The 22518-nt window shown below is 51.6% G+C and overlaps 2 protein-coding genes across 5 annotated transcripts in view; one reads left to right on the top strand and one right to left on the bottom strand.

The window, feature by feature from the left end:
* The first annotated feature begins 261 nt into the window (after positions 1-261).
* Positions 262-10595, top strand: ARFGAP2 (ADP ribosylation factor GTPase activating protein 2). 4 transcript variants are annotated; one of them, XM_045557967.1, is made up of 17 exons: positions 262-554; positions 724-842; positions 1416-1488; positions 2030-2161; positions 2248-2328; positions 3173-3254; positions 3498-3554; positions 4216-4257; positions 4619-4671; positions 5150-5286; positions 5384-5515; positions 6888-7016; positions 7095-7229; positions 8300-8426; positions 8583-8676; positions 8775-8893; positions 9340-10595. In XM_045557967.1, exons 1-17 carry the CDS (start codon positions 483-485, stop codon positions 9358-9360), a joined length of 1605 nt encoding a protein of 534 aa, XP_045413923.1. In that variant the 5' UTR covers positions 262-482; the 3' UTR covers positions 9361-10595. The 4 variants fall into 4 exon arrangements, with proteins under 4 accessions (XP_045413923.1, XP_045413924.1, XP_045413925.1 ...); XM_045557969.1 differs by having other exon boundaries at positions 470-554; positions 687-842; XM_045557968.1 differs by lacking the exon at positions 4216-4257.
* A 1442-nt stretch (positions 10596-12037) lies between these two features.
* C7H11orf49 (chromosome 7 C11orf49 homolog) overlaps positions 12038-22518 on the bottom strand; it is a 167117-nt gene continuing 156636 nt past the window's right edge. Inside the window, exons 5-9 of the mRNA XM_045557971.1 lie at positions 18401-18486; positions 16502-16694; positions 15768-15877; positions 13120-13183; positions 12038-12846 (exon numbers count right to left, since the gene is read on the bottom strand). Of these exons, the coding sequence (XP_045413927.1) occupies positions 12672-12846; positions 13120-13183; positions 15768-15877; positions 16502-16694; positions 18401-18486 (628 nt within the window). The 3' untranslated portion in view covers positions 12038-12671. The remainder of the gene's footprint in view (positions 12847-13119; positions 13184-15767; positions 15878-16501; positions 16695-18400; positions 18487-22518) is intronic.

The following is a 22518-nucleotide window of genomic DNA, read 5'->3' as shown; positions in this document are numbered from 1 at the left end:
TCGCGATCAGGCTTGGTGTGAGCCGAGCACGATGGCTCGTGGCTGATGCCGGGTTGTGGGCTGGACGGGAGGCCGGTGGGACAAGGAATGCTCGGACCGACTGTTAATCATTACTCATCGATCGGTAACCGGCCGGGGGGAGCCAGGATACCTGGCACCCCGGGCCGCGCGGGAGGCGGCTCCGCCTTCGGGGCGTACCGGGCGTCAGGGCGGCGCTCGCTCCCGAGGAGGTTTGGGCCGGCCCGCGAGCCGTCGCCCCGCCCCCGCTCCGGATTGGCCCGGCTCGGCGCGGCGTTTACTCCCGCGGCTGCTCTGCCGCCGGGGCTGCTGACGTCGCCGCCCCTGTTCCGCCGGCTGCCCATTGGTCCAGGTCAGGCCCCGACACCCCACCCCTCAGCCGGCCGGGTTAGCCCGCCCTCCCCGCCGTGGATTGGCCCGTGGCGGGACCCGTCGGTCGCAGTTGTGTCTGGGAAGGAGAGAAAATGGCGGCGGAACCGAGCAAGACCGAAATTCAGACTCTTTTTAAGAGGCTTCGCGCAATTCCAACCAACAAGGTACATGAGCAGGGGGTGCGCGGACCCTGGCGCCGGCCGAGATGGACTCTCTCGCTCCCCCGGGGCCTAAGGGAGGGAGAAGGGCGGAGGTGGGCCGTTTCCCCGGGGTGTCAGCGCCCGGCCTCTATTCAGGGCCCGTGACCATTCGCTCGTCGCCTCCTTCACCCAGGCCTGTTTCGACTGCGGCGCCAAGAATCCGAGTTGGGCCAGCATCACGTATGGTGTTTTCTTGTGCATTGACTGCTCTGGGGTGCACCGCTCCCTGGGCGTCCATCTCAGCTTCATCAGGTGGGGTCTCCGCGAGGTTGCTGTGTTTCCACTTGGCCAGCCAGGGCTGTGTGGGCAGCAAGGGCGAGTGGCTGCCTCGGCTTGGACCGCTCTGAATTCGGTATTCCGAAACCTCCGGGCCGGGAGTTCAGTAGCCTCCTACCGGAGGGAACTGCCGGTGTGGGCCTCTTGCCACATAGGCGCCCCTCCGCGTCTGGGTCAAAACTCCCTTCTTCCCTGACAGTGAAACTTGAGACTCTGAGCGTTAATTTGGGGGGAAAGTTAGCTGCATTGACCTTGTTGTTGCTGATATATTATTGGCCGACTCTGTCTTTAGTGAGACTGTGAACATCCTTAAGGGGAAAGCCAAATCCAAGCTTGCCAGGGAATGCGACCTGCTTTTGGATCTGGGGAAATAATTAGTACCTTTGGAAGAGATAAGTGAAGAGCACAGCTTTCACACAGTAGTGTGGAGGAAATGGGGTGGTGACTGACAAATGTTTCCTGGGTGCCTACAGCAGCCCAAGGCAAAATGACGGGAGTGGGTCTGCCAGGGAAGCCGGCTGGTGGGTGACACACAGCCCTTTTACACAGGTCCACAGAGTTGGATTCCAACTGGAACTGGTTCCAGCTGCGGTGTATGCAGGTCGGCGGGAATGCCAATGCGGTAAAGCTCCTTCTACCTTCCCTCACCCCTCTTTCTTCTGCCTGGGTACTAACTTTGCATGACTTCCTTAGAGGCCTACTCAGGTTCTCTGTTCAGAGGGTTCTCTGGTCTGTAACACCACCACACGCTATTTTCTAAGCTTGGAAATTGTCATAGCTCCTCTCAAAGAGTCTTCAAATTCAAATTAAACTGGACAGATATTCTTGGGGAAAAGCCAAGGGAGTTGGGGCCTCCACAGACATTGAGTGTTGTGGTCCTGCCTGGATAAAGGATGGAGAGAGCGAGTATGGCGTGTTGTCCTTAGGCAGGGTTGAGCGAGGACTGGGCTTCAGGCAGTCATCTCAGGATGGGAGGTTGCGAGGTATTTTTTGCTGGAATTTCTGAGGAACTTTACCTCTGTGAAAAGCTGCTGGTGTTAATAGAGTATATCATTCTGTGTAAGTAATAACTAGGCTGTTACAAGGGAGTACCTCCTATAACTAGCACATTTTTGCTCTGGTGAGAATCACCTGTAGCACATTCTCTCTTCTTTGATCTCCAGACTGCTTTCTTCCGCCAACATGGATGCACGGCCAACGATGCCAACACCAAATATAACAGCCGAGCCGCCCAGATGTACCGGGAGAAGATCCGGCAGCTGGGGAGCGCAGCCCTGGCTAGGCATGGCACTGATGTAAGTGCCTGTTCCTGGGGCTGGGGCAGTAGGGTGGGTGGGAGTGTTCAGAGTCCTGTGTTTCAGGGGTGCTTTCTCCCTTCCAGCTTTGGATAGACAATATGAATAGCGCTCCTAGTCACTCCCCGGAGAAGAAGGACTCTGATTTCTTCACAGAACATACTCAAGTGAGTGCCCACAAGGAATGTTTCCCTCTGTTGTCCTTGACAAGTGGTTTATTTACCAAGGCCAAGGCCGTCTGTGGTTACCAACATAGATTCCATTTGCCTTGGTGTGGTATCTTGGACAAAGAATGTCTGGGGCCCACTGAGTTGGTGACTGCTGCTTGCTGGATAGGCCCCAGGTGGTTCCTTCTCTCATGAATGGGGGTACAATGTGACCCTCCTTAGAAACAGACCTTTTTTAAGCTGGGATGGTGGGGAGGAGGGGAAGTTTCCTGAAAGCTCAGGAGGTATCAAGGGCCCCAAAAAACTCTTCCAAGATTCTTCCCCTGTAAGAAAGGCACTGTGCTTGGGACCAATGAAAGGATTCCCTCCCCCGAGACCCACCCCTGTGAGGAGGGCTTCCTCGCTACTGGCAGTAGGTGCCGGAGTTGACTCTCTGACTTTGAATCCCTGCTTCTCTGTGTAGCATTTCTGTGACGGTGGCTGCGTCACTTAACCTCTCAACCTCAGTTTCTAAAAAGGAGATGTATCTGAGACCTCATAGGGCTTGTTGTGATAAATAAATGTGTTTGTGTATAAGGAGCCCTTAAACTTGTGCGTGGTACATGGTAAGTGCCCAATAGTTGTTAGTTGTTTTTAAATCAGAAAAATGGGCTCTGGCTCTAAGTAAATAGTGGAGGGAGGTTCTCAGTGAACAGCAGTTATAATTTTACTTGCTAACCTCTAGTCTCCTTTCCTTGTGGGCTTGGAGTAGGACCTTGTACTCACAAGGTACTTGTAGTTTCTTGGTGCTCCTTGCCAGCAAGAGTGGCTCACGAAGGCTTCTGTGGTCTGGCCTCCTTTTCAGCCCCCTGCCTGGGATGCGTCAGCCACTGAGCCTTCAGGGACGCAGCAGCCTGCCCCGTCTGCAGAGAGCAGTGGCCTGGCACGTGAGTTCAGCCCAGATTCCAACCAGGTGCTCTGATTCTAGGAAAGGACTTAGGGCTGGGAAGGGGACACCTGGCAAGGGAATGGGAGCAGGAGTCTTCCTGTGTCTTTGGATGGATTGGGATTCATTTCAGTCTCTTTTTTTCTTCTGGCGGCAAGCTGAGGAAAGCCAGTGACTCTTTTCTTAATGGGAGGTTTCAGGAAGCTGGGAGCTTTACACCTAACTCTTACCGTTGCATCCACAGAGCCAGAGCACGGCCCGAACACAGACCTGCTTGGCACCTCACCCAAAGCCGCTCTGGGTCAGTATGCCAGCTGGTGGGTGTGGGTTGGCTGAGAGAGGGTGGACCTCAAGTGTTCTTTTCAGATCTGCTGCCTGGTCACGTGGACTGAGGCTATAGGAGACTGAACATCTGACCTCTGGGGTGGGGACTGTGATTGAAATCATGGCTGCGACATTGATTGTAGAGCCAGGTCCTTTGAATTGATTGATGAAGCATGATGGGTTGGTATATAAGGTCTAAGGTCTGCCTCTGAGTGTGGGGCTGGGTGTAGCCAAAGTGTGGGGAGGCCAGTATGAGACTGGACACCTATCCCTGGGGGCTGAGGCAGGGCTGGCCTGCCTGGTTCATTTCATGGGGTGGAGGGACAACTCTGAACTGGTGATGGCTGGAGATGACATTGTCTTTTCTCAGCCAGTCCCCAGCCTGTCCTTTAACTTTTCCTACTCTTTCCTTAGTGTCCTTCAGACTTGGTTCAGGGTGAACAATCCATCTGCTAACCTCAGTTCTGTTGACTCTTGAGGTTGAGGCAGGAAGCCAGCAGAATGACTGGCAAACTGATCCAATGAGAAAGCTGGCACAGCTGGGTCTGAAGCAGGGCTCTATAAAGGCCCCTGGGCATGGGAGCTTTGTGGAGGCTCTGGGTGGGCCCTTTGTTAGCCCAAGTCTGTTTCTCCTCCAGAGTCCATGTATCTGTCGGCTAACGGGGCCCTTCCTGCCAGAGGTAACCAAGAGCTGCCTAGGGAGCCTGGCCCTTTGCACGTCAGCTCTCTGCTCTAGGAGCTGAGGCTAGTTTTTGGCATTTGCCCCTGCCTTGCAGTCTTCATTTTGGTTCAGGGACTTTGACTGTCTGGTGCTCCAGGTCTAGTTCCTGTCTCACTTTGCTGGAAGTCAGTAACCTCCCCTAACCTTGTCTGTCTTTGACTTTGATGCCATTGGTTGGAACTGGTGGTGGCAACTTTGCCTTTCCCTGCCTGAAGCTGTTTCTTTTTAGAAGCTTTTGCCATAAAGCTGCATGGTGTGACTGACTTGCTGGCTCTGACCCTCGTTTGTCTGAGCTCATGCGAACCCTCTTTCTCACGCAGAACTGAAAAGCTCCATCATTGGCAAGAAGAGGCCAGTAGCAGCTAAGAAAGGGGTAGGTGGGGAGAGGCAGTACGGTAGAGGTGTTAGGAGCTGGAGTCGGGCTGCCTGGGTTTACCCCTTGACCTTGCCACTTACTGGCGGTATGACTTTGGCAGAGGTACTTCATGTCTCTGAACCTTATCCACGAAAGGGATTTCAGGACGGCTATTTTCGAGGGGTTCCTGGGAGGAGTCAGTGAAATGGAGCTCATCTAGTGCTCAGCAGAGTGCTTGGCACATGCCAGGCCGCAGCAGGCATTAACTGCTGTCCTCACACCCTGAGGCTAGGATTGTATGAGTCACCTTATGTCCGGCTCCAGCAGGCCAGACCCACTGTTCTCTTTTGGCCGTGCTGGCTGGGCTCCTATTTTTTTTACCCTAAATGTTAGGAAGGACCCCTTCCTTTTGAGTGTGGCTAGAGTGTCCAGGCCTGGGAGGGATCAGAGGAGACTGTGGTTGGCAAGGTCTCATATCACATGACTCTCTTCCCAGCTGGGTGCCAAGAAGGGCCTAGGGGCTCAGAAGGTAAGCAGCCAGAGCTTTAGCGAGATTGAGCGGCAGGCCCAGGTGGCAGAGAAGCTCCGTGAGCAGCAGGCAGCTGATGCCAAGAAGCAGGCCGAAGAGTCCATGTAAGTGTTTGCTGTAGGGGCCTCTGGTGTGTATGGGGGTTGGTGGGTGGGCAGGTCAGAATGGGTGCTAGTCTCTGACACATTTGTTCCCTCCAAGGGTGGCCTCCATGCGTCTGGCCTACCAGGAGCTCCAGATTGATCGTAAGAAAGAGGAGAAGAAGCTGCAGAATCTGGAAGGGAAGAAGCGAGAGCAGGCAGAGAGGTTGGGCATGGGCTTGGTATCGCGAAGGTGAGGCTCAGCTCCGGGTGTGGTGGGAAATGCCATTGTTTCTGAGAACCATTTCGGGGCCTTCCCAGCAGTTTGGGATTCTAGGCTTAGTCTTTCTTCAAGGCTGAATAGATCACTTTGCTTATTGTCTTAAAGCACCTAGTACAGTGCTTGGCCCATAGTAGGTATGTGTGTGGTAAGTATTTGTTGAATGAATGAAACCTAGGATCAGGTGCTATTTCAGTATGTCTGAGATAAACTTAGTGTTTCTTAATGGCACTTTGAGAGGTGGGACAGTTCTTTACTTTTCGAGACCTCCCTGAGAATTGCAGGGCTTTTGGCATCCCTGATCCCTATCCATTAAATGTTAGTTATGTTACCAAATACTATAATACCCCAAAATGCCTCCCACCCCCATTTCAAATGCCCTGAGTTGGGCAGAATCCTTATTTCAGAACCACTGGGTTTATGTTGCTGTGGTTTTCTTAAACAACAAAAACAAGGGCTGTAAACAGGCTCTCTCATGCATTTTGTTTGAACTAACACTATGAGTTAACAAGAGTAATAGATATCAGTAACAGATTTTCTTGCTCTGTCACCCAGGCTGGAGTGGGTGACTACATAGCTCACTGTAGTCTCAAACTCCTGGGTTTAAGCAGTCCTCCTGCCTCAGCCTCCTGAGTAGCTGGGATTATAGGCGTGAACCACGGTGCCTGGCCAGTAATAGTAGATTTTTTTTTTTTTTGAGACAGAGTCTCACTCTGTTGCCCAGGCTAGAGTGCCGTGGCGTCAGCCTAGCTCACAGCAACCTCAAACTCCTGGGCTCAAGCAGTCCTTCTGCCTCAGCCTCCCGAGTAGCTGGGACTACAGGCATGCGCCACCATGCCCAACTAATTTTTTCTATATGTGTTTTTAGCTGTCCATATAATTTCTTTATATTTTTAGTAGAGACGGGGTCTTGCTCTTGCTCAAGCTGGTCTCGAACTCCTGACCTCGAGCGATCCTCCTGCCTCGGCCTCCTAGAGTGCTAGGATTACAGGCGTGAGTCACCGCACCCGGCCTAGACTTTTGATCTCTTAAAAAAAATGAATATCTTGGCTGGGTGTGGTGGCTCATGCCTGTAATCCTAGCACCTTGGGAGGCCGAGGTGGGAGGCTCACTTGAGGCCAGGAGTTCAAGACCAGGCTGAGCAAGAGCGAGACCCTGTCTCTACAAAAAATGGAGAAATTAGCCAGGCATGGTGGCAACTGTCTATAGTCCGAGCTATTTGGGAGGCTAAGGCAGGAGGATTGCTTAAGCCCAGGAGTTCAAGGTTGCAGCTGGGCGTCATATTTTGTGCAGTGATGCTAATGCTCACCATTGGGCTTACGCCTGGCTCTGCTTTTCTGTACAGCTCTGTGTCCCACTCGGTGCTGTCTGAGATGCAGGTGATCGAGCAGGAAACCCCAGTGAGTGCAAAATCCTCTCGCTCGCAGCTGGACTTGTTTGATGATGTTGGTACTTTCGCCTCTGGACCCCCAAAGTAAGGCTATGGTTGGGGGTAGACTTGGTTACCGTGTTCCTCATCAGGCTTCTCTGAGCCACTCTACTGTCTTCCTAGGTACAAAGACAACCCGTTTTCCTTGGGGGAAAGTTTTGGTTCCCGCTGGGATACAGATGCTGCCTGGGGTATGGACAGGGTAGAGGAAAAGGAGCCAGAAGTGACCATCTCAAGCATCCGGCCTATTTCAGAAAGGTAGAGTGGTCTAGGGCAGCACTGTCTAGTAGAACTTTCTGTGATGCCAGAAATCTTCTGTATCTGTGCTCTTCAATATGGTAGCCACTAGCTTTGTGGCTGTTGGGCTTTGTAGCCCTTAAAATGTGGTTAGTACAACTGAGGAACTGAATTTTTAGTGTAATTTGATATAATTTTAATAAATGTAAATGGCCATATATGGCCAGCGGGAATAACTAACTGCCACCCGTTAGACAGTGCAGGGATTAGGCTTTGATTTGAGCTGTGCTTTGTCATCACAGGGTCATGGCAGCCTCTTTTGCTTGGGATCCGTTTCTCTGGCAGGAGGGCCCTGATTTTATGCTTCAGTCCTGACCTCCCTGCCAAGGGTTATGTGTCTCTGGCCCCCATCTTACTCATTTTTTTAAAACATGTTCCATCTTAATCTGAGCAATGTTTAGTGATAAATTATCTATAAATCGTCCATTTGGAAAATGGGCACATAAGTAACTGTTTCACAGGGTGGCTGGAAGTATTAAATGTAATGACACTTGAAAGACACCTAGCCTGGTGTCTGTGCACCACTAGTGCTAGATAGCACGGCTGTGTACCTTTTCATTATGCACTGATCCTTTTAAGAGTAAGGGTGGGGGTGTGTGTGTGCTATTACTAGTTATGACAGGAGAGTAGGTATAAACCGAGGCAAACTGAGACATATGTCACCCTGATGTTAGGCAAATTGTGACTAGGAGTAGGGTAGCAATAGTGACAATATGGCCTCCTGGACCTCGATGAAGCTGTAGTGGTTTGGGGCAGGGGCTAGGCTCCTCCAAAGCCTATTCCCGCCCTGTCTGGTGTGGGTAACTCAGCTCTCTGTACCTTGGCCTCAGTGTGGAGAAAGGAGGGGCCTCATAGGATCCCTTTGTAGGCTTCTCACTAGGAAGAGGGTCCCTGGGTCCCAGAGCCACAGACAGAATGGGGCCTGGAAACTGTCATCTCCAGAAGGCCACTGGTGCTTTTTTTGGCCGCTGTACTCTGCTTCCCCTGATGGTAATGGGAAGGGTCAGAGATGTCCCATGTCTACCCTTCAGAGCCACAAACCGGAGGGAAGTGGAAAGCCGGACCTCAGGCCTCGAGTCCAGTGAAGCACGTCAGAAATTTGCAGGAGCCAAAGCCATCTCCTCCGACATGTTCTTTGGGCGGGAGGTAGATGCTGAGGTAAGTGGAATTGTCTACCCTCAGGCTGGAGGCAGCAGGTGGAAGCAAGTTTTCTCCCTGCCACCACTTTGGGCTTTGGCCCCAGGGTGGCTCGGCCTCTGTGAGTCCTTGGGTTATCGGCCAACATCCCCAGGCCTTGCCTCTTCTTCACCACAGTATGAAGCCAGGTCTCGGCTACAGCAGCTCTCAGGCAGCAGCGCCATCAGCTCTTCAGACCTCTTTGGGGACATGGATGGAGCTCATGGAGCAGGTAGGGCCCCAGTGGGGTGGGGGGCACCACGCCATGCCTATGAGCAGAGCGGGAGGCCCCTGGCAGGCTCTGGGTCACCCTTTCCCTTGCTTTTATAGGAAGTGTATCTCTGGGGAGTGTGCTCCCTACAGCTGACATTGCCCAGTTTAAGCAGGGTGTCAAGTCTGTGGCTGGGAAAATGGCTGTGCTGGCCAACGGTGTGATGAATTCGTTGCAGGTGAGGCTGGGGCCACTTAACTTGGAGAGGGGCCCTACCGAATAGTGCTTGGAGGTTTCCTTCACCACATTTAGACACTGCTCATGGTTAGCTTCTCTCAGAGCATTTTCTTTTCTTAGAGGGGCAGATTCCTTCCTTTCAGTTCTGTACCAGGGCTGGACCTCTCTCTAAGATGATGCCATGTCTGCACTGATTTTCCCCTGTTCTTGTCACCTGTACTATGTTTTCTCTTACCTGCCCAGCTTCTGTGAGATCTGGTAGTGCTTCCTCCTTGATTGGGCCCGAGTGCCACCTGCCCCAGCTCTCCTGTGTACTCCCACCTTGCGGTTGTCCAGCCCCTGTGGTCCCATCTTGCTGTGGGGGCTGTGGGGAGAGGCAGTGTGCACGCAGGGCAGCTGCTGCAGGTTAGAGACTCTGACTTCATTTTTTTCTCTCCCCATCCCCAGGATCGCTACGGTTCCTACTGATGCAAGCTCCATGGCTCAGGTGTATGGTGGTGACAGCAGCCAGAGCCCATGATTCCCAGGCCAGGGATGCTTGCCTTGTGGAAGCCAGGGAGGATTTGTTACTTTTTATGTGTGGTGTGTGAGTGGGGTGGCCTTAGAGGATCTTGGGTGAGGGAAATGGTCAGTACCAGCCCATGTCCTCTGCCTGTGGATTGAGCCCTTTGTTCTCTTACCCTCACACCCCCTCCTCCGTGTGTTAGATTATTGTCCTTCTAATTCTGCCCCCAAAGCTGCTGCTCACTTGTCCTGCCACACTGGGAGTGAGGGGAGGGCGTTCTCTTGGGATAGCTTATTCTAGGTCCAGTTCTTCCCCAAGTAGGGAAAATGAAAAGTGTAAAGCGTGTTTGCTGGCTCTAGGATCCTTCCAGGTAGTCTGAGGGCTTGGGCCTCTGGAACCGGGGGGAGGCCTAGGAAGAGTTCTACTGTAGACCAGTCCCCCAGGGGAGAGAGGCTCTGGACTTGCTGCTCCTGTTGCTGCTGCTAGGGGCCTCTTCTGGGTACCGGGAGAGGGGAGGGGAGGGGAAGGATCTTCATCGGGGCCTTACCAAGGGCTAGAAACTTTAACTGGTACCTAAAGGTTTCATTTAGGATCAGACTGGAGGCCCAAGTGATCCCTGTATCACCACCCCTTTTTTCAGTAATCCCACTTGGAGGATTATTTCTCCTAGGTGTCTCAAAGTCCTGCCATATCATCTACTGTGGACCACAGGACCCTCTGTCCCCTCCTGAGACTTTCTCTGTTCCTTCCCCTGGTCGGTGGCCATGGTGGATCTCCTCTGCTGTGTCCCGACTCGATGCTGTGAGTGTAATACTGGCCAAGGAAGCAGAGGACATGAGGGATAGAAGCAGGCTCCTGGGGCTCAACTTTCTTCCTGTGCATCATCCTGGGCTCAGGGGGGCCTGGACAGCACCCTACCCGCGAGAGCTTGAGGGCCTACAGAGCTGCAGGCCTCACCCTCTGGCAGCTGGGCCACGCACTGTGTCATTCTTGGTGCCATCTTCCCCTGCCATGCTGGCAGTCTGGGCCCAACCTTCACCTTTGGGTTGTAGGTTGGACTCCCCAGCAACACAGACCACTGTTCCCCCACCCCTCCCTCAGAGGGACATGACTTTCTTTCTGGACTGTTTGTATTGAAACAAAGTGGTGTCAAAATAAAGCCCCCACGGGGCCCTGGGTCCCCGCTGGTCTGAATGAAGTAGTGTCCTCTCTGGATCCTGCCTCCCTGCCCAGTGTGGGCCCCTCGCCTCACTCTCTGGGCTCCCACCGATATGGGTAGAGTGTTGGTACTGGAGCTGAGGGCACTCTCTCCAGGGCCTCCGGCTTGTCTCTTCTCTGAAAGCCAAAGGCCCCTGGCTCCTTGGCCCTGTGCTGCCGCGAGGTCCGGTGCAGCCTCGACCTCACCACCCTGTTGCACGTGGAGGAAAGAGCTGATATTAGTTGGCCCTTCACCTCATCTGGCTGAGGACAGGCGAGCTAGCTTAGCAGCCCTGCCACTGTTCACAACAGTAACTTGACTGGGGACATGTTTCTCAGTGGAGTTAAAAAAAAATATTTAAAATATTCAGACTTTAATGGAACCCTTTTAAATTCAGGAAGAAAGGATGTGTGTGTGTGTGTACACCCCTGGCTGGGCCATCCTTTCCCTTAGGGAAGTTTCTGAAAGATCTCTGTACACCTTCTGAGTCCTCAGGGTACAGTTATAAGTCACTGGACTGGGAAGTGGATGATTATGAAGGATGGGTAGAAGGAGCCATGGGGCTCTAAGCCAGTGATTTCCAAAGTGTAGGTGTAGGTCTGGGACTTCAGCTTTGGAATCATCTGGAGTGTTCATTAAAAATACAGATTTCTGGACTCCATCCTAAACTGGTGGAGTTAGACTCTGGAGCTTACTAATTTGCACTGTCAAACAAGCTTCCCTGTGATTCTGATGCATTTGAGAACTGTTCTCATGGGCTGGAGGCCGGAGATGATTGTGGACCTGGAGCTGCTTTAGGACTGGAACGCCCAGTCCTGGCCTAGGCTCTGCAGGGCTTTGGGAGCCAGTTCCTGTAATTATCCAGTGGGGCTGGTCTGGGTGGGGATGAGCCCAGGAAAATGTGTGTGGCCAGCTGTGGTGACACCCAGCTTCAGAGGAGGCATCTTGTACTGCTTGGGCCCCCTGAGTGGGTTTTACCTTCTGGAGGATCCCCCCCACCCCACCCCAGTTCAAGGAAGTTGAAGACCACTTGGCCTAACCTTCCTCTGGTCTTGGCTGGGAGCTTGTACACCTCAGGCCTGTGCCTTGTTCAAAGCTGCATCCCCACTGCCCTAACCCCAAGCAGGCGCTTGGCAAATGTTCGATGAAACCCTGGCTAGAAGGCTATGCTAACCCTTTGTGGCCAGGGTCTTTCAAGTTATGGGAACCTGGCCTTGAACCCTCTGAGCTCGTTTCCTGAACGTCTGTGCCAGCTGTGAGCACCTTGAAAAGTCTGATCTCGGGTGCAGGAGCTAAGTCACTGCCATTACGTGAGGTAGGTCTCCAGGCTTGAGTGGGCCTCTGGCCCCCACCTCCTGATCCTGCCACATAGGCACCAAAACCCCAAACTCACCCCTTTCCCTTCGTCCCCTCAGCCTAATTAATGGCTTTAGATTCACCACTTACCAGCCACAGGGGACTTTATTCATTTCACATATTTAACTCTTAGACACAGAGGAGATTTGAAGCAGGTTTTGAAAGTGAAAGTGTCTTCTTGCCCACCCTTCTCCGTCCTATCATGGCTAGTGGCTGTCCTCCAGCAGGCCACAGTGGTTATGTCCTCCCAGTACTTGCATCTCAGGTGTCACCCTTGACCATGCAAGGCCCTGCATGGCTATTCATGTTCTGCTCCTTAATGGAGTTGCTGTGAAATGAACCTTATCAGGGGACTAGCAGAGGTTGGCTGAGAAGATAATGTACTGCTCTTCCTCAAGAGGTTAAGAGTGTTAACAAAAGGCTAAGGTCAAGTCCCCTTCCTAGTGACGAAGTGGCCTCAGCACAGTCTGTCAGCCTGGGGCCTGACTAGCACTGAAAGGCTGACAGGGCCAGGGAGAGCAGGCTGTTGACTTTCTAGGGTCACAGTTTGGCTTGGCTGATCAGCACCTCTCTGGCAGGTCTTTGGGCTGGGGCTGTTATTCAGCCGTTTCACCAGCAGAGGGCAGCATGGCAGGGCGCTGGAGAGGAGGCCGGGTGGGAGCACCAAGGGCTGGCGTGGGGCAGGGTACAGGGCGCTGTAGGCAGGACCCTTCGGACTCCTCAAGTCTCGGACTCATCTGTCTCTTCAGTGGAGCCATCGCTCTCTGCATCCACTTTTCGGGAGTGATGGAGGGGTCTCCAAGGGGAGCCAACCCGGGGAGGGGTACGGGAAGGCAGGCAGCTGGCCTCTGGACTGGCAGTGACCGAGTTGACCAGGCCTGGGACCTGGACCAGCCTGAAGGAGGGAGGAAGAAGCCCAGAGGGCAGTGAGGTGCCTCCTGGTCAGAGACCAGGACCTCCATGCTCACTCTTGCACTTGGGTGAACCCATGGGCTGTAGACCCAAAGAACTCAAAGAGGTCACCTCAGGCCTCTGCTGGCCCCCATACCCTTCCCTGACCAATTAGGGGTGTTACAGGCAAGTACTGCTGACCCATGAGGGGGCACAGCCATATCTCACTGAGGTTTGGCCCCCACAAGGGGGCAGCATCTTCCCACTTGACACTTACAGCCGTTCCAGCTCCTCGTCCATGGCTGGGTCATGCATCAGATCCCCTTTGTCAGGCAAAGCTCCTAGGAGATAAATGGGGACACAAAACTTAATCTGAGGGTCTTTCAGCCAGACAGCAGATGCCTCCACACCCTTCACCTTCATGTCTGCCTGTTCTGACCATGGGAGGGCTGATCTAAAAGATCTGAAGACTGCTATAAGGGACAAAAAACCAGTCATGGACCAGGAATTGGGGCAGAGACCACAGCTAAGGAGACATCCCCAAACAAACGGGGCAATCCTCTTTCAAGACTAGGTGGTGGGTTCTGACCTGGTGCTGGGGTTGAGTTCTTCCTTGAGGCCCCGGGTACTGAGCTGAAAAGGATCTGGCCTAGGCTAATCCTAAAGGTTGGAAATTATCTAATTTTATGCCCCCAAATCAGAGTGCCCTACTTTGGAGAAAGACGGTAAAAAATGCTGCTTCTGCTCCTCCAGGGAGGATCCCAGGGGTTGAGAAGAGAAGGCTGGGTCAGGATCGGATGAAATTATTTCGCATGGCCAGGAGGGGAGCTGTCCCATCTTGGAGGTCTCCAATGCCAATCTCTCTGAGTTGGCTGGTTTCCTTAGCTATAAACTAAGAGAAGCTAAGTCTTTTTTTTCTTTTTATTTTTTGAGACAGGGTCCACTCTTTCACTCAGGCTGGAGTACAGTGGCATGATCATAGCTCACTGCAGCCTCGAATTCCTGGGCTCAAGCGATCCTCTTGCCTCAGCCTCCCTAATTGCTGGGACTATAGATGTGTGCCACTATGCCTGGATAAGTTTTGTTTTTTGTAGAGATGGGGTCTTGCTATGTTGCCCAGGCTGGTTTCGACTTCCTGGCCTCAAGCAATCGTCCTGCCTTGGCCTCCCAAAGTGCTGGGAGCCAGTAGGGTGACCCACCAAGAAGTTAATTCTTTGATCTTGGGGAAAAGTGAGAGGAGAGAGCCTTGGATGCTCCCAGGAGCTGTTAACAGTGGGAGGGAAGGTGAAGCTGAAATTTACAGATAGGAAGATTCTCGTTAGCAAATTGTTGAGGGAAAAGAGCTCACTGGTGGTTTGGATCCTAGACTGGGCAGTCAACACTGCTGGTCCCTAGGAAGACTCAACCTTAAAATTACCCATCTGGCACACCTCATCCAGCTCCTTGTCTGCTTCAATTTCTGACTTTTCCAAATATTTTTCAGATGATGCTTCCTGGTTCCCTTTGCTCTAAGTAGTTAGTGGTTTTCAGACTATGTCCCACAGAACCCTCTCATTTTTGGGGAGTGCCTTGGGACTAGAGGAACAGTGCTACCCCTCTCCATGACTGGCCTTAACAGAGTATCTCCAAATTTACATTTCATAGGCTGGCAACACAGGTGAGGGCTGAGACTACATGGTTCTTCCTATCTCCCACTCCATTCAACATTAGTGCTCAGTGAAAGTGACTGAGTAAGTGGCCTTGTTAAAGGCCCTTAGAAAAAGTGAGTTAGTTCAGGCTATGACCTAGTTGCTAGTTAGCTTTTCTTTTTCCTTCCTGGCAGCTGTAATTGGTGGAAGGGAAGGGAAAAGAAGTTCCCTAGGAGTGTGGAAGAACACCTAAGCAAATCCTCACCCACCTCCCCCTTTTGATTTCTGACTCCTCTTTTGCCTCCTTTCTACTCCTAGTCCAGCCAGTGACCTGGGCTACCAGCCTCATTCAGTTGAGGGGCCCCACCCGTGCATGCCCCAAGCACAGACTCAGAATAACCAGGCAGGTGGCATGGCCGCGTGGGCCCTCAGGGGTTTGTGTTCCTGTGTATTCGAGAGCATTCTCCGGGAGACTGTATGTTATGTGAGATAGTAAACATAAAGCACGCAGCACAGTACTTAGCCTGTTGTGGTTGGCATTTACCAAATGTTCACTTTCCTTCCCTTGACCCCATGCCCTCAACTGGCAAAAGGAAGGGGAATGCTTTGTGTCTCTTCTTTGAAACTCAGGCACCTGGGATCCCAAGTCCACTAGGAGGGTCTCTTGAGAAGAGACACAAATAAGAACCCCTTATACTCCAGTAGGGTGGTGGCTTGCTGGCTCTTGCCCTAGAGCAGTGGATGTGGGAGGGGGAAGGGTAGGTGGAGAAGGCTCAGTGAGAATAAAACGACAGGCAGGAAAAACTGGGCCAGTGCAGGCTTCCCCCAAGTTTTTTTCACCTTTTCAGATTATCAGATTATTATTTTTTTTTCTAGCTTGGAAAAAAGGCCTCCTCAGACACACCTTTGCCCTGTTTGTAAATGGGATTCAGGTCTCTTTGATATATAATCTCCAGAGTCACTGAATAAATAGCGCTGTGTCTGCCCAACCTGTAGGCCACTCCCCAAAGCAGAACTGGGGATTCTATGGGGAGGGGCTGGGCACGCCTCTGCCATGGAGAGGCTGCTTCATGTTGGGGCAGGGCCTCGGGTGGGGAAGGCTGTCCTTTACCATGGGAATGTGTAAGAGGACGGTTTTGGGTCAGGCACATTCTAGCTCCATGGGACTGAGTCTTTCCCTGAGGAGTTCAGGCAGAGATAGCGATGCCCCCTCCCCCATGGAACTGTCTGCCAATAGAGGCCAGCCACTACTGTATTGTGGGGGCCAGTGGGGTCGCCACAGCTAGCTCATGCTTACCTAGGGCTTGATTGATTCCATGATGCTTTGAGAGAGCCACAAGGAATCCATAGAAGGTCAGTCTCTGAACGTTGCTCAGGACTTCTTTAACAAGTGCTGGAGGTGGGCAGCTAGAAGAGAGAACACAGGTGCCAGATTCAAAGACTAGCAAGCCTGAGGACCATCTTTTCATACATACCTTCAGGTTTAGGAGGATACCCAGAGCCCTAAGGCCCTGGGGGAGCATGGCAGATCTCTAGGAGTAAGGCCTTGACTGTGACAGGAAGGGCTGGCATGTTCACTAGCTAGTGCTTTCACCAGGGGGGAGGAGGAGAGAAGGGAAGAGGAATGGCCACAAGGGACAGCCTCTTGGAGGAGACCAAAACCGGTTGCTCTGTCTCTAAGGGTACTTTGTGCCGCACAGGACAGTTTAACCCTCTTTTTGTGTAGGAAAGTTTTGTACAGTGAATGCTCTTTCCTTCTCTAAAAAGCCAACGCCAGTCTATCTCCTGGTAAGCCGGTCACCTACAGTTGGTCTTGCCCAAGTGAAAGCAATCATTTCTAAGCGAGCCAATTGGGAAACCTTTCAAGCACCAAGCTGGTTTGGGGGGCAAATGGCACAGTTCTAATTATATTGTGACCATCAAGGGTCCTAGAAGCCCTGGACCAATCAGAACATCCTGCTAGAGATCTGTTCCAAAGCCAGCAGTCTGCAATCCCTGGGGCTGAGGAGGGGTCTGCGCACCGTTCCTCACCTGTACTTGTGCCGGTCACACAGGTTTTCCAGGCACTGGTAGAACAGCGACGCCTCCACTCCCTCCATGCTGGCCTCGCCCAGGACTTGTCGCTGGCGGTGTTGCCCACTGGATGATGTTGGCACAATCACTGTATTGGGGTTCTTGCCTGACAGTAGGTCCTGATAGATGGCGGCCACACTGTCCAGGAATTCTGGTACCGTGGGGTGGGGGAGGACAGTTCAGGCAGGGAGGACGTGTTTCGTCCCTTCACTGTGTTCTCCCTTCTCTGCTTGTCAGCTCAGCTGCACACCAGCCTCAGTGCTCAGGGCATGGTGTCCTGAGAGCAGAAGCCCTCAGTCTTTTTTGACCCCCACATTCATAAGAGGTGACACTAATGCATATCAGCTCAAATGTCTCATCCTTTAGACAGTTGTTCCTAGACTAGGTGAGAGTCCCCATCACATGCTTTCATAGCACTTAGCCAATGATGAGTTTTCTGTGTGATTATTTATTTAATCTGTCTCCTTGCTGGAATGTAAGATCCTTGTACAAAGGCAGGGGTCATGCCTTGTTGACCTTTCCTGCCCCAGCACCTAGCACTGTGCGTGGCACATATTAAATGCCATAAATATTTTTTCAAAGAGTAAACATGTGCGTGCTTCCACTGGGAAGCCCCGTCTTGTGAGGCCACCTGCCTCTCTAACTCAAGAAAGCAAGTTGGAATACCAGTGAGGAACAGAGAAAGCCTGCAAGCTGCTAATTTATTAATCATTTGAAATTGTATTCAAATTTTTGTAGTTGAGCCATCATTAGTTACCAATGACTTATGGCCCGTCCCAGCCCTGGCTGACACACACTGCGGTGCAGTGTAATGATGCTCTTGGCCCAGTGCAGCTGGCTGGAGCACTGTGAGAGGAGAGGCAGGGGAAGCAATGGGGGGAAATGTTCTCCCAGACACGGCTGCTCTGCCTGGGGCCTAAGAGCTTCTGCTAAGGAACAGGTGGTGAGACCCCATGCTCCAGCCCCTGCCTGAACAGCCCTTGGCTGCCATCAAGTAAACAGAATGTGGTGCCTATGTGAGGCCAGGGCTGGCTGGGGCCACCAGTTGGCAGAAAGGCCATCTCCAGGCTCCAAGGACAGCCTTCTGTTTACTGGAAGAGCCCATTTTAAACAAGTTTGTTTATGGACATAGTCAGCAATTTCTAAACTCAACGTTCCATTTGATGTTGCTGTGTGTGAGCGGGTATGCGTTTGTCTTTATTTGTCTATTTTTATTCCACCTGATTCCAAAGGGATTTAGAGGCACAGCTGGTGGGAGTGAGCCAGGACTGGTGTGTGCTTATTAAAGCTGTGGGTGGGGAAGAATGTGTGGCCACACACACGACCATGCACCAAGGGAGAGATCTCTGATTGTGGTAATACAGAAAAGAGGCTGAGAGCACTGGCTTTCAAGTCAGCCTTCTCTTCAAGTCTGGTCTCCACCACTTATTAGCTGTGTGTCTTTGGCTACTTACCTTGTAAACTTATGTCTCAAAGGACCTATCTCTTAAGGTTGTTGTAAGGATTAAAGTCCTTAGTGCTCTGCCTGGGATATAGTAAGTTTCCAATGAGTAGTGAATGCTATCGATGTTGTTCTTATTGTCATTGCCACCTAGACTGATCTGTTGTGCTGCTGACTGGAAGCAGTGTGGTGTTCAATGTCTTCAGGAGGCTGAGGAAGTCAGCTGTGCAGACTGACTCTTGTGGCCACCATGGAGAACCAGACATCCTGTTACTGACCCGCGGGGAAGCACACTCCCAAAGGAAGTGGGGAAAGAAACACGGTGCCGGGCACACAGACGGAAAGGGCAACAGGGTGGGACAGGGAGAGACACGGTCCTAGAAAGGAGCCATTACATGGCCCTGGAACACTCTCACCTGAGTAGTAAAACTGGATCTGGAAGGCAAAAAGGAAATCTGAAAAAGACATCAAGCAGTCCATGGCATCGTCCATGAGCACAATCCTGAAGCCGGGGGAGGAGAGAGAGAGGGAATGTGAGTGTGGGTGGGTGGAGGGGGAGCGCCTGCGCCAGTGAGCAAGTGAGCTATTCCTGGGCCCCCAGTCTCCCCTGGGGCAGCAAGACATTTAGGAGAGTGATCCCAAAAGCAGGCTCCTCCCAGCCACCTCACTTTTTCATCAATTGGACACTGCCACCAAACTGAACTGACCACACTGTACCAAGAGCAGGCTCCAAGTTCAGTCTCTGTGGCACCAGCTAGTGGATGGAGCATAGGGGGTGGGGCAGCGAGCAGAGGGTGCAATTGTAATGTAGCCAAGGTTTCTTTTCATACACTTAGGCAGCGAATCCTTTCATTCTGCAGTGAGGACCATTTAGTTCAAGTAAATACAGCTGATCAGAAAAGGCAAAAAGAACAGCCAAGGGCTTTAAAGGGGTCTTGGCAAGTAGTACTGAAATTTAGTAAGTTACCAAAAGGCTAGAACAGCTACAGGCACCTCCACCCTGGGACACAGATGGCAGACAAGGGGAGAGGGCAAAGAGCTATTGGGGACTCTGTACTTGACAGGGTCAAAGAATACACTCCATCTTGTGATGCTGTGGTGGCCACTGCTCATCCTTGGTGTCCACTCTCACAAGGTGGCCACCTCCTGGTTTTTACTGTCCCTCCCACTAGGCCCGCACCTCACAGGAAGAAAATCATCTGACTAGTCAAGGGATCAGCCCAAGGCCATGTTCCTACTCTGCTCGGGGCCTCATCTGCCAGAAGACAGGAAGAGAAGGAAATTAGCACTCGCTGGGCTCTATCCATGTGCCAGGCAGGGTGCCAAACTCATCTACTGGAGTGGAGCTGGGCCCTCAATCTGTTCCTGATTGGGCCCTTCTGGCTTTATCTTTCTTATTGTTTTTTAAATTGTTTTATTTTGCTCTCTGATGTATTTTTCTAAATCTCTCTCCACTGCCCTCCAGTCAGAGGCTGCCCAAATGGCAGCTGGATCAGCCCCAGAGAGAGTGAGCACTGCTTACCTCTGGGGAAGGGGCTTTGCAGAGTATTCAATGTAAGTGGTGCCCCTACCCCAGGAATTGTGCAAGGCACCTGGCCCTGCTTCAGATCTCCCCAAAGACAGAAAGTGGTTCCTATCTAGTCTTTAGTTGTAATAATGATAACTATAGAAACAGGTACCATTTACTGAGTACTTCGTGGCAGGCACTGTATAAGGTATTTAACTACATTAATTAAATTTTTTCCGAAAACAATCCTATGAGGTAGGTCTTGTTATTATTTCCATTTTATAAGTGAGGAGTCTAAGTCTCAGAGAAGTAAGTTTACCAAAGTCACATAAACAACTGGTGAGTTTGCTTGACTCTATAGGCCATGTATTTTTGCATTAGGTCACACTGCATACTGATTGATTGACACGGTCTCCTTCTGTTGCCCAGACTGAAGTGCAGTGGTGTGATCATAGCTCACTGAAGCCTCAAACTCCTGGGCTCAAGTGATCCTCCTGCCTCAGCCTCCCAGGTGTCTGGGACTATAGGCACACATCACGATCCAGGCCTGGCTGATTTTTTAAAGCTTTTTATAGAAATGGGATCTTGCTATGTCGCCCAGGCTAATCTCATACCCCTAGCCTCAATCGATCCTTCCACCTCGGCCTCTCAAAGTGCTGGGATTATAGGCGTGAGCCACTGTGCAAGCCATACTGCCTCTTTTAAAATAAAAGACAGAACAGAAACACTAACATTTTATTTCTTAGTTTCTGTGGCTAATTTATCTTCTTTCTTGTCACTTATATCTTAGGGCCTTAATTGTTTCTCATGTGTCTCTTGGGGAGAAAGAAAGCTGCCTCCACTACCAGAGTCCAACATTGAAATTCCAGCTGGAAAAAATTCAAGGCCAGAGGGTGGGAAGAAGCAAAGCTGCCAATGGCCACAGGAGGGTGCCCTGGCCCCTCTATCAGTAGCCCGTGGGACTACAGTGCCATAGGCCAAGTGGTTACCCCCATTCCTCATAACCTGAGGAGAACCCAGACAGGCAAAAGGAAGAGAGAGGGCACAAAGCCCAGATTCTGACATCTGGATGGAGAGGGAGCAGAGAGATGGCAGACAGGGCGCAGACAGAGAGGACTGGGTTAGCAAAGACACCTAAACTGCAGAAGAGAGAGCGCTCCCAGGAGCCCTCAGGGAGCAAGACCGACCAGCCCCTCAAAGATTTTCCTTCTTAGGCTCAGCAGGGAAAGAAAAGGCCCTGGAGAAGAGAAGCCAGTGACCTTTCCTTCCTGCCCTACTCCCAGGTCTAAAGTTAATTACTATGACACATCTCCAAGCAGGAAACCACCAACGGGGAGCCAAAGCCTTTCAAGATGTTACATGGCTTCTCTTGTTTATCATCAGTCTGGAACCCAATGCTCCTGTTTATAGCGGTAACTTCTATTAATTATGTATTTATCTTCATTTATTTATATTGTGATACAATAAAAATACCATAAAATTTACCTTTAAGAGTGTACAATTCAGTGTTCTTTTATACAATATTCAAAGTTGTGCAATCATCACCACTGTTTAATTCCAGAAGTTACCTCCATTTGTAATTCTCGCTAATCAGCATGCTCCCGAGCCAGGCTTTGAAGCAAAGTGCCATGAGCATCTTCCTCTTTCAGCCACAGACAGGACTAGAAGCTGCCAACAGGGCACCCCTTCCAGCCTCAGAACTGGCCCACAGCTCTCTGGCAGGGGCTGTTCTTGAACATTAGCAGCCTCTTAAGACAGGCTGCCGTGGCAGAGGGCGTGCGTGGCATGGAAGGGTGGGCATGTCTGTGAGAGTGCCGCCCCGTGTGTGCTCTGCTCTCACCCCCGCTGCTCAGTTGCCCTAAACTTACACTGGTCAGGAGGGGGCAGTGGGCGAGTTAAGGGAGGGTGATGGGGCAGGGGCTTTCTTCCTGAGAGACACGGGGTGGATCCCAGCAGGTGTGAAAGGGATTGAGGGGTTTTCTCAATTGCAAACAGTGAGATGGGCTGCTAAAAAGCCAACTGCATCTCAGCGATGCCACCCACTACTCTGCTCAGCTACAAACCTGGGGGGCATCCTAGACATCCTGGGACTGCCTCCCTGGCTCACCCCAAATCAGTCAGTTACCGAGTCCTACTGACGCCATCACCGACATTTCTCTTGACTCCATCTACTTTCCATTTCCACAGCCACCATCTTACCCCCAGCCTCCACCTCTATTTTCTGGATTCTTACCTCCTTCTAACCGAGTCTCCATACACTGTGGACTCAATTAGAATAGTCAGTGTGAATTTGACTGTTTTGCCATTCTGTTTAGAACCTGTCCTGGGCTTCCCTTTGCCCTTAAAACAGAGTCCTCCATTTGGATCCTGGCTTAGGAGCCCACATAATCTTCCCCCTGCCTCCCACACTGTATTCCAGCCACCTGATCCTCCTGTCCTTCCTCATGCCCCTCAGACAAGCCTGTCGCTCTACTAATGTGCCCTGCCCCTCAGGCTTCTCTCCTTACCCACCTGATGCCTACGTATTCTTCAGGTTGCGGCCTACACAGCACCTCTCTGGGAAGTGAAGGAGGAAAGCACCCTCCCTAACTCAGACTAGCGTCAGCCTCCCTGCTACTAGCTTCTACACTTCTCTGCAACCTCTTCACACTATACATGTCTGTCTTTGCCTCAGCACTCACCAAATGACACCTCTGTCTTCCTGCTTGTTGCTTGACTCCAGGGTCCAACATTGTGCCTGGCACACAGTAAGCACTCAGTAAGAATCTATTGAATGAAGGAATGAAGGAATTCTTTCCCCTGGCCTGGTAACACCTGGACATTACTTTCAGCTCTGGATAGTCCATTTAAGAGGAATAAACTAGAGCTGTGGAGAAAAGGATCAGAGTGTTGGAGAGTCTAACAACCATGACATTGGACACATGACTGCATTTAGAGCCTTTAGCTTGGAAGAAAAGACTAGGAAGGAAGTGAGGGCTGAGACCCAACTCTTTTTGTTTGTTTGCTTGTTTGTTTTGAGACAGAGTC

This window comes from Lemur catta, chromosome 7, assembly GCF_020740605.2.
Source record: "Lemur catta isolate mLemCat1 chromosome 7, mLemCat1.pri, whole genome shotgun sequence".
NCBI lineage: Eukaryota > Metazoa > Chordata > Mammalia > Primates > Lemuridae > Lemur > Lemur catta.
The sequence above is the reverse complement of the archived record's forward strand: the minus strand, read 5'-3'. Positions and strand labels throughout refer to the sequence as shown.